This window comes from Myxocyprinus asiaticus, chromosome 35 (genome assembly GCF_019703515.2).
Source record: "Myxocyprinus asiaticus isolate MX2 ecotype Aquarium Trade chromosome 35, UBuf_Myxa_2, whole genome shotgun sequence".
Lineage (NCBI taxonomy): Eukaryota > Metazoa > Chordata > Actinopteri > Cypriniformes > Catostomidae > Myxocyprinus > Myxocyprinus asiaticus.
In genome coordinates, this window is record NC_059378.1 from 1,724,880 (window position 1) to 1,739,389 (window position 14,510).

Sequence of the window (14,510 nt, forward strand, 5' to 3'; positions counted from 1 at the left end):
ATATAGACAGACAGACAGACTGACTGACAGACACTGTATACATATAGACAGACAAACAGACAGACTGACTGACAGATGCTGTATTCATATAGACAGACAGACAGACAGATACTGTAGACATAGACAGACAGACAGATACTGTAGACATATAGACAGACAGAGAGACAGAGTGACTGACTGACAGACAGATACTGTAGACATATAGACAGACAGACAGTTACTGTAGACATATAGACAGACTGACAGATACTGTATACATATAGACAGACAGACAGATACTGTATACATAAAGACAGACAGACAGACTGACTGACAGATACTGTATACATATAGACAGAGAGACAGACAAACAGACAGACAAACTGACTGACAGATACTGTATACATATAGACAGACAGAGAGAGAGATAGACAGACAGACAGAGAGACAGACAAAGAGACAGACACAGACTGACAGATACTGTATACAGACAGACAGTCAGACAGACAGATAGATAGAGAGACAGACAGATAGATAGATAGATAGACAGAGACAGAGAGATAGATAGAGAGACAGATAGATAGATAGATAGATAGACAGATAGATAGAGATAGATAGATAGATAGACATATAGATAGACAGACAGACAGACAGACAGACAGACAGATAGATAGATAGATAGACAGACAGACAGATAGATAGATAGATAGATAGAGAGACAGAGAGATAGATAGATAGATAGAGAGACAGATAGATAGACAGAGAGACAGAGAGATAGATAGAGAGACAGACAGATAGATAGATAGACAGACAGATAGAGAGATAGATAGATAGATAAATAGATAGATAGATAGGCTGTTCTGAAGAAGGTAAGATATAAGCTAGTTTTGATTTGCTTAAAATTTTTTGGCCTGTATTTAATTGCCATCCTTCCATTTGTTGGTACTTTATAGTTTTGTTTGTTGTTGAAAATGATTGATCACTCATACTGTTGTTTAAACAATTTCAGCTTTGACCCTTATGATAATGGAGCAATTTGCATATACACAAAGTCAGTTTACAATGACAGGTCCAACTTTACACCAAAGTGTTTTTACCACGTTTTTGATTATAGAGTACAAAGCAACAATAAATATATTTTATATATTTTTATTCATAAATATTTACCTTATTGTTTCAGGGCATCAAGAGACCTCAGTTCCTGACCTAATTTAGATTCAGCAAGAACATCCTAAGACCTTAAATTAAACGAGTCCTCTGATTATTTCCTGCAATCAAAGCAAGGTTTTCAATGTCTACTGTGCACAACTCCTGCTTTCTTGCCTGGCAAACTCTGCCACCTGAAATGCTTTTCACGTGGAGGTCAGAGTGACACTGGCATTGAGCAGAGCGTTGATGCGCCGACACGAGTCATGTCGCTTTAAGAAAAGCAAGTGTGTCCAAACTTTTGACTGGTAGTATAGGTAGGTAAGTAGGTAGCTAGCTGGCCACATCTAAATAGATAGAAAGACAGACAGATAGGAGAATCTGGTGGCTTTAAACTAAAAGAGAGATGCTGTCATTTTGTTAAAAAGAGGGACAGAGAAGCTCTGATTCTTACACACCCCTTCAGTCCCCGGCACGGCAAAACAGAACGAGAGGAGAAGAGAGCGAAAGCAGATGAAAATGTTAGTGGAAAGGGCAGCTGCACTGAACAAACCGCCTCCTCAGAGAATTGTCCCCGGCAGACATGAAAAAAATTGCATTTTGTACCACATAAAAGCCTCATCTCCATAGAAGGAAGAGAGGGAGAGTGAGAGAGAGACACATTGCTTTTCAGACAGCCTGTCCAGAAGCCCGAGCCCTCGCACAGTCTCTACCTGAAGAAGAAAAAACATGGCATTAAATTGGAATTTAATTTGCAAAATTGTGTTTTAATATAGCTATACGATTCCATCCGTCCAACATGTCTTTTTATTGGACTAACAGAGACAGCTGCTAATAGCGGGGCTTCTGTTGTGCGGCTTTGCTAGATTTTCATCAAGGCGAAACCCTCAGGACACACTGATAAAGTCTGAAGTGGATTCAGAGTCCAGAAAGAAAGCTTGCAGCTTCTGAAAGCAACAAGGGATAGAAATTTGACGCAAAGCAAACACGCACAACAACACATGCCATATGGCTTCTCTCGTTGAGTCCACTCAAGTTATTTACATGCAGCAAAACCATATGCATCTTCATTTTAGTCAAGAAGACATAAGAGCAGAGGAACACAGATCTATAACACAATTTTTTCATCACTAGAACATACTGTATATGTGCAGCATTTTCCAGTGAATGACAGTTCTCATCATCATAGTTGAGCACACTTGCCAGAAGGAAAGGTCATGTCCAAGGTCATGGATACGGCAGCCTGTATTGAGCCTCAATGGGAAGATGTACTGCTGAAGCACTATCAAACACGCCTCTATCTGCACATAATCAAAGGGCATTACAGACAGAGCAGCTTCAAACGGCCGGCATTAGAGAGGCAGCGCTGTAATGATATGAAAATAGAGAACCATCTCCAGAATATTAAAGTGTTTTGTGTCAGATTTGACAATGAATTCAGACACCGGCTCCAATTCCCATGTCGCATGATGATGACTCAGGCCCCTGCGAGCAGCCTCAACATGAACAAATGAGGACTTGCTTCAGAGAAATGCCACAGATCTGGGTTCAGGTTTTGTTAGGTACTTTATAGACCATATCAAAGAGGATTGCAGAGCGTGACTGACACCGGATCAGGGGATAGGGACGGATGCCTTTATCTAGATTTAGTTGCATTTCAGAGCATTACACTATGAATTGATAAACATATCAACAATTCTGTTGGAGTTAAAGGAATAGAATGAATGGTTGTGGATATATAGTGTCTGAATTAAGATAGATACACCATATACACCGATCAGCCACAACATTAAAACCACCTGCCTAATATTGTGTAGGTCCCCCTCGTGCCGTCACAACAGCGCCAACCCGCATCTCAGAATAGCATTCAGACAATCATCTATGTGATTATCTAATCAGCCAGTCGTGTGGCAGCAGTGCAATGCATAAAATCAGCAGATACGGGTCAGGAGCTTCAGTTAATGTTCACATCAACCATCAGAATGGAGAAAAAATGTGATCTCAGTGATTTGGAACGTGGCATGGTTGTTGGTGCCAGACGGGCTGGTTTGAGTATTTCTGGGATTTTCACACACAACAGTCTCTAGAATTCACTCCGAATGGTGCCAAAAAAACCAAAAAAAAAAAAACCCAGGTGAGCAGCAGTTCTGTGGACAGAAACGTCTTGTTGATGAGAGAGGTCAACAGAGAATGGCCAGACTGGTTCGAATGGACAAAGTCTACAGTAACTCGGATAACCACTCTGTACAATTGTAGTGAGAAGAATATAATCTCTGAATGCTGTTCTGAGATGCGGGTTGGCGCTGTTTTGGCAGCACGAGGGGGACCAACACAATATTAGGCAGGTGGTTTTAAAGCTGTGGCTGATATATATATATATATATATATATATATATACACACACACACACACACACACACACACACACACACACACATGCATTCTATATATACACTTATATATACACATACTGTATATATATATATATATATATATATATATATATATATATATATATATATATATATATACAGTATATATACACATACACGCATGCATACATTCTACATATACGTCCATCCTGTATATTTAAATGTATAAATATACTGTATATTCATTTATTTACTGTATATTCACCCTCACACGCACACACACATATGTATATTTTATATAAAAAGTATATTATAAAAACAGACCTACATATATGTTCTTGGTATGATATATATTTTGTATTATTTTAATACACATATATTTCAATTTTATATTTTACGCATTATATACATTTTATCTTTTCTGTATAAAAAATGTTTTTTTAGGTATTACATTAAACTTTCATAGACTAAACAACGAGAGTAATTCTAGTCGAAGGTTCAAAGGTGTCCACTAGAGGGCTTACTGAGCTGGTAGAACCATCATGGGTTTTCACTTTTCTTTTCATCCACCTGCTCTTTGTGCAGAGCATGTGCAGCTCTTTATGTTGTTTGTTTCTGAGTATATGAATAGTATGAAAACCTTGCGCATTTCCTCCGTATTAAAGTATGCAGCTTATGCGACAACACTGTGAGAGCTAGTATACCATGAGTTTTTCTCTCTCTCTCTCTCTTTACCAAACATAGGCAATGAATGCCAAAGATGTATTACTATAGTATTCAAAACAGCTGTTGAGATTTACACAAACTAACAAATGCTCAAACACATCCACTTCCAATTTTAAGATCAGTTAAGAGTCTTCAAAACTCCACAATTATTGATCGCGTATAATAATTAGAATCTTATGCGTTTTCATCTCTTTTGTGGAGTGAATGGGATTCATTCTTTGTGGACGTTTTGTGTGGCTTTCAGTCATGTTATTGGCAAATTACCAGGACCAGTTGCCAGTTTTGCCATTGCTTTGGTACAAACAGACGAATCAGATCAAACTAAGATCTTGTATAGCCTGAAGGTAAACATATGTAACTTTCCACTCGTTCCTTCATTTGACATATTTGATTAATTGCTTTAACAGTTTCTTTAACGTACAGAATTCCAACCCCGCTCGTGCCACTGAAACTAAAAGAAGTCTTTTATACATGTCCAAATGATCACTCACATACAGGACCGTTCTGAAAACCCCGCCTACAATTCGAATTCAGCGAATGTGATTGGTTGCACCATTCTCCTCCTCCTCCATTCATTGGTTGGCGGAGGATCAGTAACAATGTTTAATGCACTATGAGAAACAGTGTGACAGTCAGAGAGAGAGAGAAACGCGCAGAGGCGGCAGAAGAGTGCGTGTATTCCCACACCGTTATTGACAGCTGGCTTCAGTGACAAGCAAAGACTGAACACTTTCGGTTAATATTCACGTTTTAAACTTTGGACTGTCTTCTTTGTCCTTCGCATTTCTTTTTTCGACTTCAGCACAAGGGACTGGACGCATAGTCTCCTAAGGGCGCAAGGACGCATCTATCACGGGGATGTCTCACCCCGCGTCAATGCAGTACGACAGAAGAAGGTTCGCATTGGTGATATCGTTGGTTGTGGATGTATATTTGATGTCTGGGTCAAGATATCTCTCCTAAATAATAACCAGCAGCCCGAGTCCCAGTGACTCAGTGCATGAGCTGAGGAGAGTCCCTGCATCCTAATCAGAGGTGCTGCTGCTGCTGCTGCCTCATTGACATTACAAGCGCACTTTTGGGGAGCACTTTATTTCCCCATATAGTCCATTTGGCGTTTTTCCGCGCTTTGGAACGGTGGCGCGAAGGATGTAATCCGTCTTTGGTGATGCTTGTCTTAGTACTTACTAGAAGGCTACAGGTAAGTCTGTGAGATGTTTTGTCCTCCTCCTCCTCATCATCATCCTCTTTCCAAGTGTCTTTCAAGAAAATCTTAGATACGAAATGTCATAGAGCTGTTGGATGCGCACATGCAGTGTCAGTGAGGATGCAACAGCTTTCACTAAAGAAGCCCTCTATTTTTAAAGCACGGGATAAATAACCACCCAGGATTGTCTTGCATTTCTGTTTTGCTTTATGCGACTATGTATAAATTGTATTTAACAGCCGGATTATGTAGGTTTTAGTGGTTTAAGAGGCTTATTTCAACGCATTTGTATTCATGGGGTTGCCTCAAGTCAGCTAAGGTATAGTAGATATAGCCTCATTTAAGCAGCTGTTTCAGGACGCAGGGAAACAGAAAGAGATTTATCCGTCTTTATTTGCTCACCACCTTCATTGATAGTTGCGCGTTTGAAGCGCGTAACGCTCTTGGGATTGATAACCCGTGCCACATGGCGTATCCTCGACGCATTGCTTAACCTACATGCTGAGAGCAGAAAAACACGAACATCCACCTGTGTTCAGTGGTAAAGCGCCCCGACGCATCTCAAGGTTGGATTGACATTCTGTCCACGTCGTTCGTCAAGGAAATGGGAATTACGCATTAGATGTGCGTTTCATTACGGTCACACTACTGGGGGGGAAAAACCCGCATATGCTGATTGAAGAGATGTGTGGGTTTTTTTTCAAGACAACAATTCATCTTGATGTCAGTATCAAAATTATTAAATGCAATAGTCCATGTTATAATGACTGTGATTCTGAAAGAGAAGTGTTTTTCTTTTTCTTCTGTATTACAGGCGAAGAGGCTCGGAAAGGCTATTTCTTTGTGGAAACCGGATTGTGATTATGCCTCCAATGCGCCTGGGCGTTCAGCAGAATATAAATTAGCTGTACAGCCTTACCATTTGTTGTAAAAACTCAGGATAAAGGGAGCACTGCCTCAGAGGAAAAGAAAAGAGCATTGAAAGGAAAAGCCCACATAATGACTTTACACGTCTTTTATCATGAATCGGCATGTGTGCTCAGTAATTGAAGGTATAAATCTTAATATTGCCGGGAAGATCAACAGGTCAGAGGCGTGAAACGCATCGGGAACCCGAGGCACTCTCACTGAAAGGGATGCATCTTTCTGTTTTACTTTTCCTACTTTTCTGGGCGCAAGCCCTGACATTGAAAAACTTGAACTACTCCATACCCGAGGAGAAAATTCAGGGTGTTATTGGAAACATTGCCAAGGATGCAGAGTTAGAATTGGGGGAGCAGGGGAAAAAATCCAACTTCAGGGTGTTGGAGAACTCCGCTCCACATCTTATAGATGTGGATCCTGAGAGCGGGCTGCTATACACTAAACAGCGGATCGACAGGGAATCACTGTGTAGACAAAACTCCAAGTGCCAGCTGTCCATGGAAGTGTTTGCCAACGACAAGGAGATCTGCATGATTAAAGTTGAGATACAGGACATAAATGATAATGCGCCAAGCTTTCCCTCTGATCAGATCGATATCGACATCTCTGAGAACGCAGCCCCGGGCACCCGTTACCCCTTGGCTGCCGCCTTCGACCCAGACACAAGGGAAAACGGCTTGAAAACGTATCAGATCACGCGGGATGATTACAGTATATTTTCTTTGGATGTAAAATCCAGAGGGGATGGAACGAAATTCCCCGAATTGGTCGTCCAGAGATCCTTAGACCGAGAGGAGCGCAGCCATCACACTTTAATTATAACTGCCACAGATGGAGGTGAATATCCTAAATCAGGCACAATGCAAATCAATGTGAAAGTCACTGATTCCAATGACAATAGCCCCGTGTTTGAGCAGCCCTCATATGTAGTGGAGGTCCCTGAGAATTCGTCCCCAGGCACGGTACTGATAGATTTAAATGCCACAGATTCTGATGAAGGGATTAATGGGCAGGTTACTTATTCTTTTAGCTGTTATGTCCCAGACAGTATCAAAGAGTTGTTCTCAATAGACTCCCGAACGGGGGTCATAAAGATTCAGGGTAAAATCGACTTTGAGGAGTACCCAATTATAGAGATTGATGTTCAGGCAAAAGATCAAGGCCCCAACCCAATTCCTGGCCATTGTAAAGTCACCGTTAAAGTGCTCGACAGGAATGACAACTGGCCGTCGATAGGTTTCGTGGCAGTGCGTCAGGGGGCGGTCAGTGAAGCGGCAACTCCGGGGACTGTGATCGCTCTCGTGAGAGTCACGGACAAGGACTCGGGTCGCAATGGGCAGCTTCAGTGTAGAATCTTGGGGAACGTTCCCTTCAAGTTGGAGGAGAATTACGACAACTTCTACACAGTGGTGACTGACAGGCCACTGGATAGAGAGGTAAAAGATGAGTATAACATCACAATTGTGGCCAAAGACAATGGCAACCCGCCACTGAACTCAACCAAGTCTTTCACTGTTAAGATTTTAGATGAAAATGATAATCCACCTCGCTTCACAAAAATGGTGTACCTTCTTCAGGTGCCCGAAAACAACATCCCAGGGGAATATCTGGGCTCAGTTCTGGCCCATGACCCCGATTTGGGCCTAAATGGTACTGTGTCCTATTCCCTCCTTCCCTCTAATGTCAGTGAGGAATCTATCACAACGTATGTAAACATCAAACCCACTGACGGTGCAATTTATGCCCTGAGGAGTTTCAACTATGAGCAAACCAAGTACTTTGACTTTAAAGTCCAGGCAAAGGATTCAGGTAATCCTCACCTGGAGAGCAACACCACAGTCCGTGTGAGTGTGCTGGATGTTAATGACAACATTCCCGTCATTGTGCTTCCATTACTCCAGAACGATACTGCCGAGATCCACGTTCCCCGAAATGTGGGAGTCGGTCATATTATCACCACGGTCAGAGCGGTGGACAATGACTTTGGCGAGAGCGGCCGCCTCACCTACGAGATCTCAGATGGGAACGAGGAACACCTGTTTGAGATCGATTCAATGACAGGTGAGGTACGGACAGTACAGCCACTGTGGGAGGAAGTATCACCTGTTGTGGAACTCATCATCAAGGTGACTGACCACGGAAAGCCGACTCTGTCTGCCATGGCCAAGCTCATCGTCAAAGCCTACTCTGGACCCTTGCCAGAGGGTGAACCACACATCAACGCCGAACACCACAACTGGGACATGTCGCTCCCATTAATAGTGACCCTCAGTATCATCTCCATCATGCTATTAGCGGCCATGATCACTATCGCAGTCAAGTGCAAACGGGAGAACAAGGAGATCCGCACGTACAACTGTCGCATCGCTGAGTACACCCACCCGCAACTGGGCAAAAGCAAGAAGAAGAAGATCAATAAGAACGACATCATGCTGGTGCAAAGCGAAGTGGAAGAACGGGACACCATGAACGTGATGAACGTTGTCAGCAGCCCGTCGCTGGCCACCTCACCCATGTACTTCGACTACCAAACACGTCTACCCCTCAGCTCACCTAGATCAGAGGTCATGTACCTCAAACCGACCGTCAACAACCTCAGCGTTCCTCAAGGGCATGTTGGCTGTCACACCAGCTTCACAGGACCTGTTACGAATACAACGGAGACGCCAGTGAACAGGATGTCAATAATTCAGGTAAGAAAGACCACTTATATTACTCTTCTTTATTACCTTCCATCTCCTCCTCCTCCTCTGTCTCTCTAGGTCAATAAAAGAATGGGTGAGTGGATGCATGTGCATACAAAGCATCGCAGCCGGCGATAATATGAAACACGAGTCGCTATCCGTCCCTTGCCAGATGCAGGAGAGCACCTTGCTATCGTTTTTTGAAATCTAACTTTGCTCATATTGTTTCAGGTAATGCGTTAAGGGGAAATTGAGTATGGAACATAATTCTGCCATGGAGATATTGTTTTGATGTTAGCACTGGTGTGGAGAGGTTTGATGCACAGACAGGTTCAGCCCTAAAGGCTTGTTATTTTATAACGGCGATAGTGTGATGATTTGCTGCCAGCCACTAGATTACAAATGAGTAGAGCTTCGATCAATAAGTAGTTTCCTGTGGAGCTCTGAATCCTCACGTTTCCTCAGGTTTGTCTCTCACAATGTCAGGATGTCAGTCCTTTTTTCGTTTTCTGTTATTGCTCACACTTGAGGTCAAGTAAATACAAAATCATTTTATTTTCATTTAAACCAACGTAATCTCATTTGTCTTGCGCTCTAACATTTCAATTTGCAACACCCTTACCGAATGACTTGCTCAGCAGGTTTGTGTCTCCTTCGTACTCAAGAACGCAGGGACAATCCTGTCTCTATAGAAGACGTTCAGACTGCGTTTAAAGAAAGAAAGAGCTTTCCTGGATTCCCTCGCTCATTGCTAATGCGTCTTTGTGTGGAGTGATTTGGTTAAGCCAGTGACAACTTATGTGTGTCTGTACTGCTAAGCCTGTTTAAAGTCATTTGAAATCTGTCGTGTCAGATGAGGCTACAGTCACCTCTTTAAACTCTGTACATCAGGTGTACGTGTGCATGTGTAACGATTGAGATTACGGCTGGCAGAAATTAATTAAGCTGTCTCTCGCTTGCTTTCGTTCGACCTATTAGGTCTTTTACACATTTAATCATATATATTTGTTCATGATGTTTGTACTCAAGAGCCTTTTTGGTAGATGTGCAGTTTACTTTTTGCTAAAGGTATATTTATTAAAGCTGCCATGTGTTTGTGGGTAAAGAAGAATGTGTGTGAGAGAGTAAAAGAGCATGTTGTTGTCATGAGTGACTGTGTGTCTTGAATGTGTGTGAACAAATATGTTTTTCGAGGGTCATCTTGAGGATGCGTGATTAACCCTTTGATACGGTGGCCAGATCTTTAAAAAGTCAATTTTCACTACGGCTGATTACATTTGACCCCTAACACATAATTCTATACGACTGTCCTCATTATATAAAATTGCATGCATTTAAAATGTCTGTTAAGAGTGCACCAATTACCTCTTGAGTATTTACTACCATGTTCTATTAAAAATAGAAAGATGAGTAACTCTTACACATAATTTTGAAGAAAAAAAGACAATTTTCCTTTGTGAAAGGGTTTAACGGTCTCGAAGTCTGTGTGTTAGCTGCTGCTGTGCATGTGCATGTCTTTGAGTGTGTGGTTGTGTGTGTGCATTCGTTACTATTCATTGTGTCCCAGCTGCAGGTCAGAGGTCAGAGTGAGAGCCATTATTCTGGGCTCTTTAATAATGAGCAGAATTACTACAGAGGCCTCATCAAACCACAGAAACAAGCACTGCAGCACAAATACATGCCCTTCTCTCTCTCAAAACTACCACTTCAGTATACCACTGAAAATAAACAAGAGTGCATGATGTGTGTTTACACAGATCCATACATTACAGGATATACTCTCTATTATTTACAGCAGAAGTGTGGCAGGAGGCAGATCTCCTCTCCTGTTACGGGGCTGTAAAATAATCTGGCTCTCCTCTCCTCTGGTCTGGAACAGAATGCATTAGAGAGAGAGAGAGAGAGAGAGAGAGAGAGAGATTAAAGGGATAGTTCACCACAAATATGAAGATTCTGTCGTCATTCAGGCTACTCGTTGTTCCAAACCTGTATGGTTTTCTGTCCCGCATGAAACGCAAATAGTAGAGTTATTTAGCAGAATGTCAAAGTTGCTCTTGTCCATGAAAGTGGATGGGGACCCTAACCCTTATATGCCATTTTAGTCAGAGTAAAACTGACTAAATTAACACTGCGCATAGTTTGGAAAACGATGACGTTGTGGAAAACAAACTTTTCAAACTTAAAGCTGAAACTTTATATGCAGAGACAACAGTAAGTGAGCCATTCATAGGTTAATTTACTTGAAAACTGTAAACACTGTGTCTCTGTGGCACTATGAAAATTCCTGAGTTTGTTTTGAGTGACCCACGACTATCTCTTTGTTTGATCAACGGCAGACGAGGGGTGTATTCAGAAAGCTGTTTTGAAAACATTGTTTATTTTTGCAATTCCATTCGGTGGCGCTAGTGTCACAGAAATTACATACTTCAGCTTTAACCTCATGCGACCCCGCGGCCTCGTGAGGACTCGCTATTTTGACTTCGCTTTACGCAACGTGTAATTTAAATGAATAAAAACTGACTGAATACTGTTCACAAGACTCTAGACTGTCATTTAAAGGGTTAACTTCTGCCGCACCGAGTCACGTGACATAACAGCATGCCGTCAATTTCCTTTGAAGCACTCCGACAGACGCATCACCAACAAAAGTGCCTCTGGTAAGAAATCTATTTTCGTTTTTTCATTGAAACCTGTTTGGTTGTAAAGAGGAGAGTCTCTAGTTTCATTTGATATGCTGCATTAAAAATATCAGCTAATTTTTTGCAGGTCAGTGCCCTGATAAACATGATGTCCACATATATGGATACTGGCACCACATTTCCTCAAAAGTAGAAAAAAAAACATGTTAGTTATTTTGAATAATTTTCAACACTAACACATCTGTGGGTCATTTCACTTCATTTTAATATATATTTTGTTATATTTTATTTTGTTATCACTGTACAATACAGTTCTATTCATTAACATTAATAAATACATTCCTATATATTTACATTGAGAATCAATGAGTTCATCCAAAAGCTGAAAATGTGTCTTTCAGAGGCTTTATATGGAGTTAGGATGAAAATAAGGTGCATTTCAAACTGTTCTGAGACCAGTGCAGACAGACAGCACACTGGAGGTTAAGTCATTCACTAAATAGGGAGCAAGGGAGCATCCTATAGCTCTCTATGCAGTTAAGTGCATTCACTCCTAAAATCTGATCAAAAGTTCAGTTTCAGGCTGCAGATGATGTTTGGATCACTCAACATGTTTGACAGACATGTGACAATGATAATCAGCACATAGATTCAGAATTTATAATGTATCATTTTATTTTAACATGGTTGGCAGTGATTGGATGATGCTGGACATTACTTTGTATCAGAATTAATTATGATAATTTATGATGTAATGTCTGTAACATCTCAAAAACATGAATAATCAACACTCCTGGATACATAATAAATTATTTGAATAAAACAAATCTGACTTTCTATAGCTTAGTGTTATTTAAAAGTTCACAACATAGTCCCGCTGGACATAAATTTTAAGGAAAACTATTTGCTCTACAATTTTTTTTTCTTTTGCTTGTTTATTAGGTGTTGCTAGTTACAAATCAAAAAGGGAAATGGAAAATGCACACAGCAGTCACGCTCGGGTCTCAGGAGGATAAACAGATAAGTGTGGACGTGGAGAGTCATAGACTTACGAATCTCATTTGAGAGCTTATAAAAACATTAGAAATCCCTCCCCTTGCAGTTCCTGTGGATCGATGTGTTGGGTGCTGTCATCGGAGCTAGAGGTAGTCTGAAAGCTGAAAATAAATGAATATATAAACAAATAAATAAATCAAAACGCACACGGTCCCTCCGCTCGCCACACAGCTGCACAAGGGCATTTTAAATAGTTCCCATCAGCGCCGGCTGTGGCAGCAGTAGCATGAGGGCAGGACACAGGGCCTCTTAATGGTGTTTTATAGTGGCTGATACAGAGGTTACAAATAGCTGGCCGTTGGAATAATACGTCTAAAATGAAAAGAGGTTCAGGGTCAATTACAGCCCTGGTGGCTGTCTGCTCTCGGAGAACACAACACAAGGGCTGTAATTCGATTGGCCGAAAGAAGTTTCCTGGATAAAGCCATGTAATAGCACTTAATTACACTGCAGGCGTCTGGATCTATTACTTAATGTTAAATCGAGGTTTAAGAAAACCTTCTGTGCTATCCCTCTAACCCGAGTACAAGGGATTTTCTTAATTCACTTTTCTAGTTTTCTAGAGAGCAGTTGAGTATTCTTTCTGATGTCTGTTTCATACTAAAGAGCAGATCTGAGAACAGAGTTAAAGTTAAGATATTGCCATGGATTACCTTTTTGTTGCATCCATTTAAAAACACTCAAAACAGACAAAAATGTATGTCAATATGATTGCTTTATGTGGACTTATTTGGCTCTTGAGATGAACCTTAAAAGATCATATTTTCATTGTTAGCCCAATTCTAGAGAGTTGAAATGTGTGTTAGGATGAACCAGAGGTTGATATTTCTGCTGATGGCTCTAAAAGTGTCCTATAGGAGGCGACAGTCTGCCTTGTGTGCATGTGAGAGCTCAAAGGCGCATGTAAAGGGAATGAGCTTTGCTTAAAATGCACACACAAACACAAATCTGCACACATAACATACTGTAGCCTGTTTTCTATGCAATTTATGTTTTATTTCATTTTTTGCATCATTGAAATGATGTTTGAGAACAGTCTAATGCTTGCATGGCGTATTAAAAGTCTGATCATGCTTACATATGTAAAAAAAATAAATCACTTGAGTCACTTACAGTGAGGTACTTATAATGGAAGTGAATGAATTTTTCAAAAGGCAGAAATGTGAAGCTTTTAGTTTTTTTTAAAAAAAAATCACTTCAATTAATCCTACTATTAAAAATCAAGTATTATTTGAGCTGTAAAGTTGTGTTAATTTTTATGGCATAATGTTGTCTTGGCAAAAATTGGATATAACTTGTATAGCTCAAAGCCAATAGTTTTTTTTTTACATTATTGTAAATATAATAAGGTTATAAATAATGAGCACTTCAAAAAGGTTTTGTTGTCAAAGGTGCTGTAAGCGATTTTAGCCATTCTAGAATTTCGTCGAGCTGAGCTGTTGGATTAGCCACGCCCCCTCTTTCCAAAACACCTCACTCCAAAGATACCTAATGAGCTTTATTGAGACCGTCACGAGTTAAAAAGAGCAGCAGCAAAATAGCGCCCTCTACTGACAATCATTATGAACAACATGGCATAAAAATGGCATTAAGCCTAAATATTTCGCTGCAACTACAATACCATGAGAACATGCAAAATGATTGACAGGCAGAAAGCGTCAGAGACCACGGCTGTATGATTGCATGTTTTGTTTCCCTTATGTGTTTGTGTGAGATGGGAGCACACACTTTTCAAAATAAGAGTCCCCAGTGCATTTCGGGGTTGTTTACAGTTAAT

At 40.8% G+C, this 14,510-nt stretch overlaps 1 protein-coding gene across 1 annotated transcript in view; it reads left to right on the forward strand.

Annotated features, from left to right (window-relative positions):
• The first annotated feature begins 4,872 nt into the window (after positions 1–4,872).
• pcdh17 (protocadherin 17) overlaps positions 4,873–14,510 on the forward strand; it is a 110,274-nt gene continuing 100,636 nt past the window's right edge. The window contains exons 1-2 of the mRNA XM_051672193.1: positions 4,873–5,424; positions 6,245–9,047. Of these exons, the coding sequence (XP_051528153.1) occupies positions 6,567–9,047 (2,481 nt within the window). The 5' untranslated portion in view covers positions 4,873–5,424; positions 6,245–6,566. The remainder of the gene's footprint in view (positions 5,425–6,244; positions 9,048–14,510) is intronic.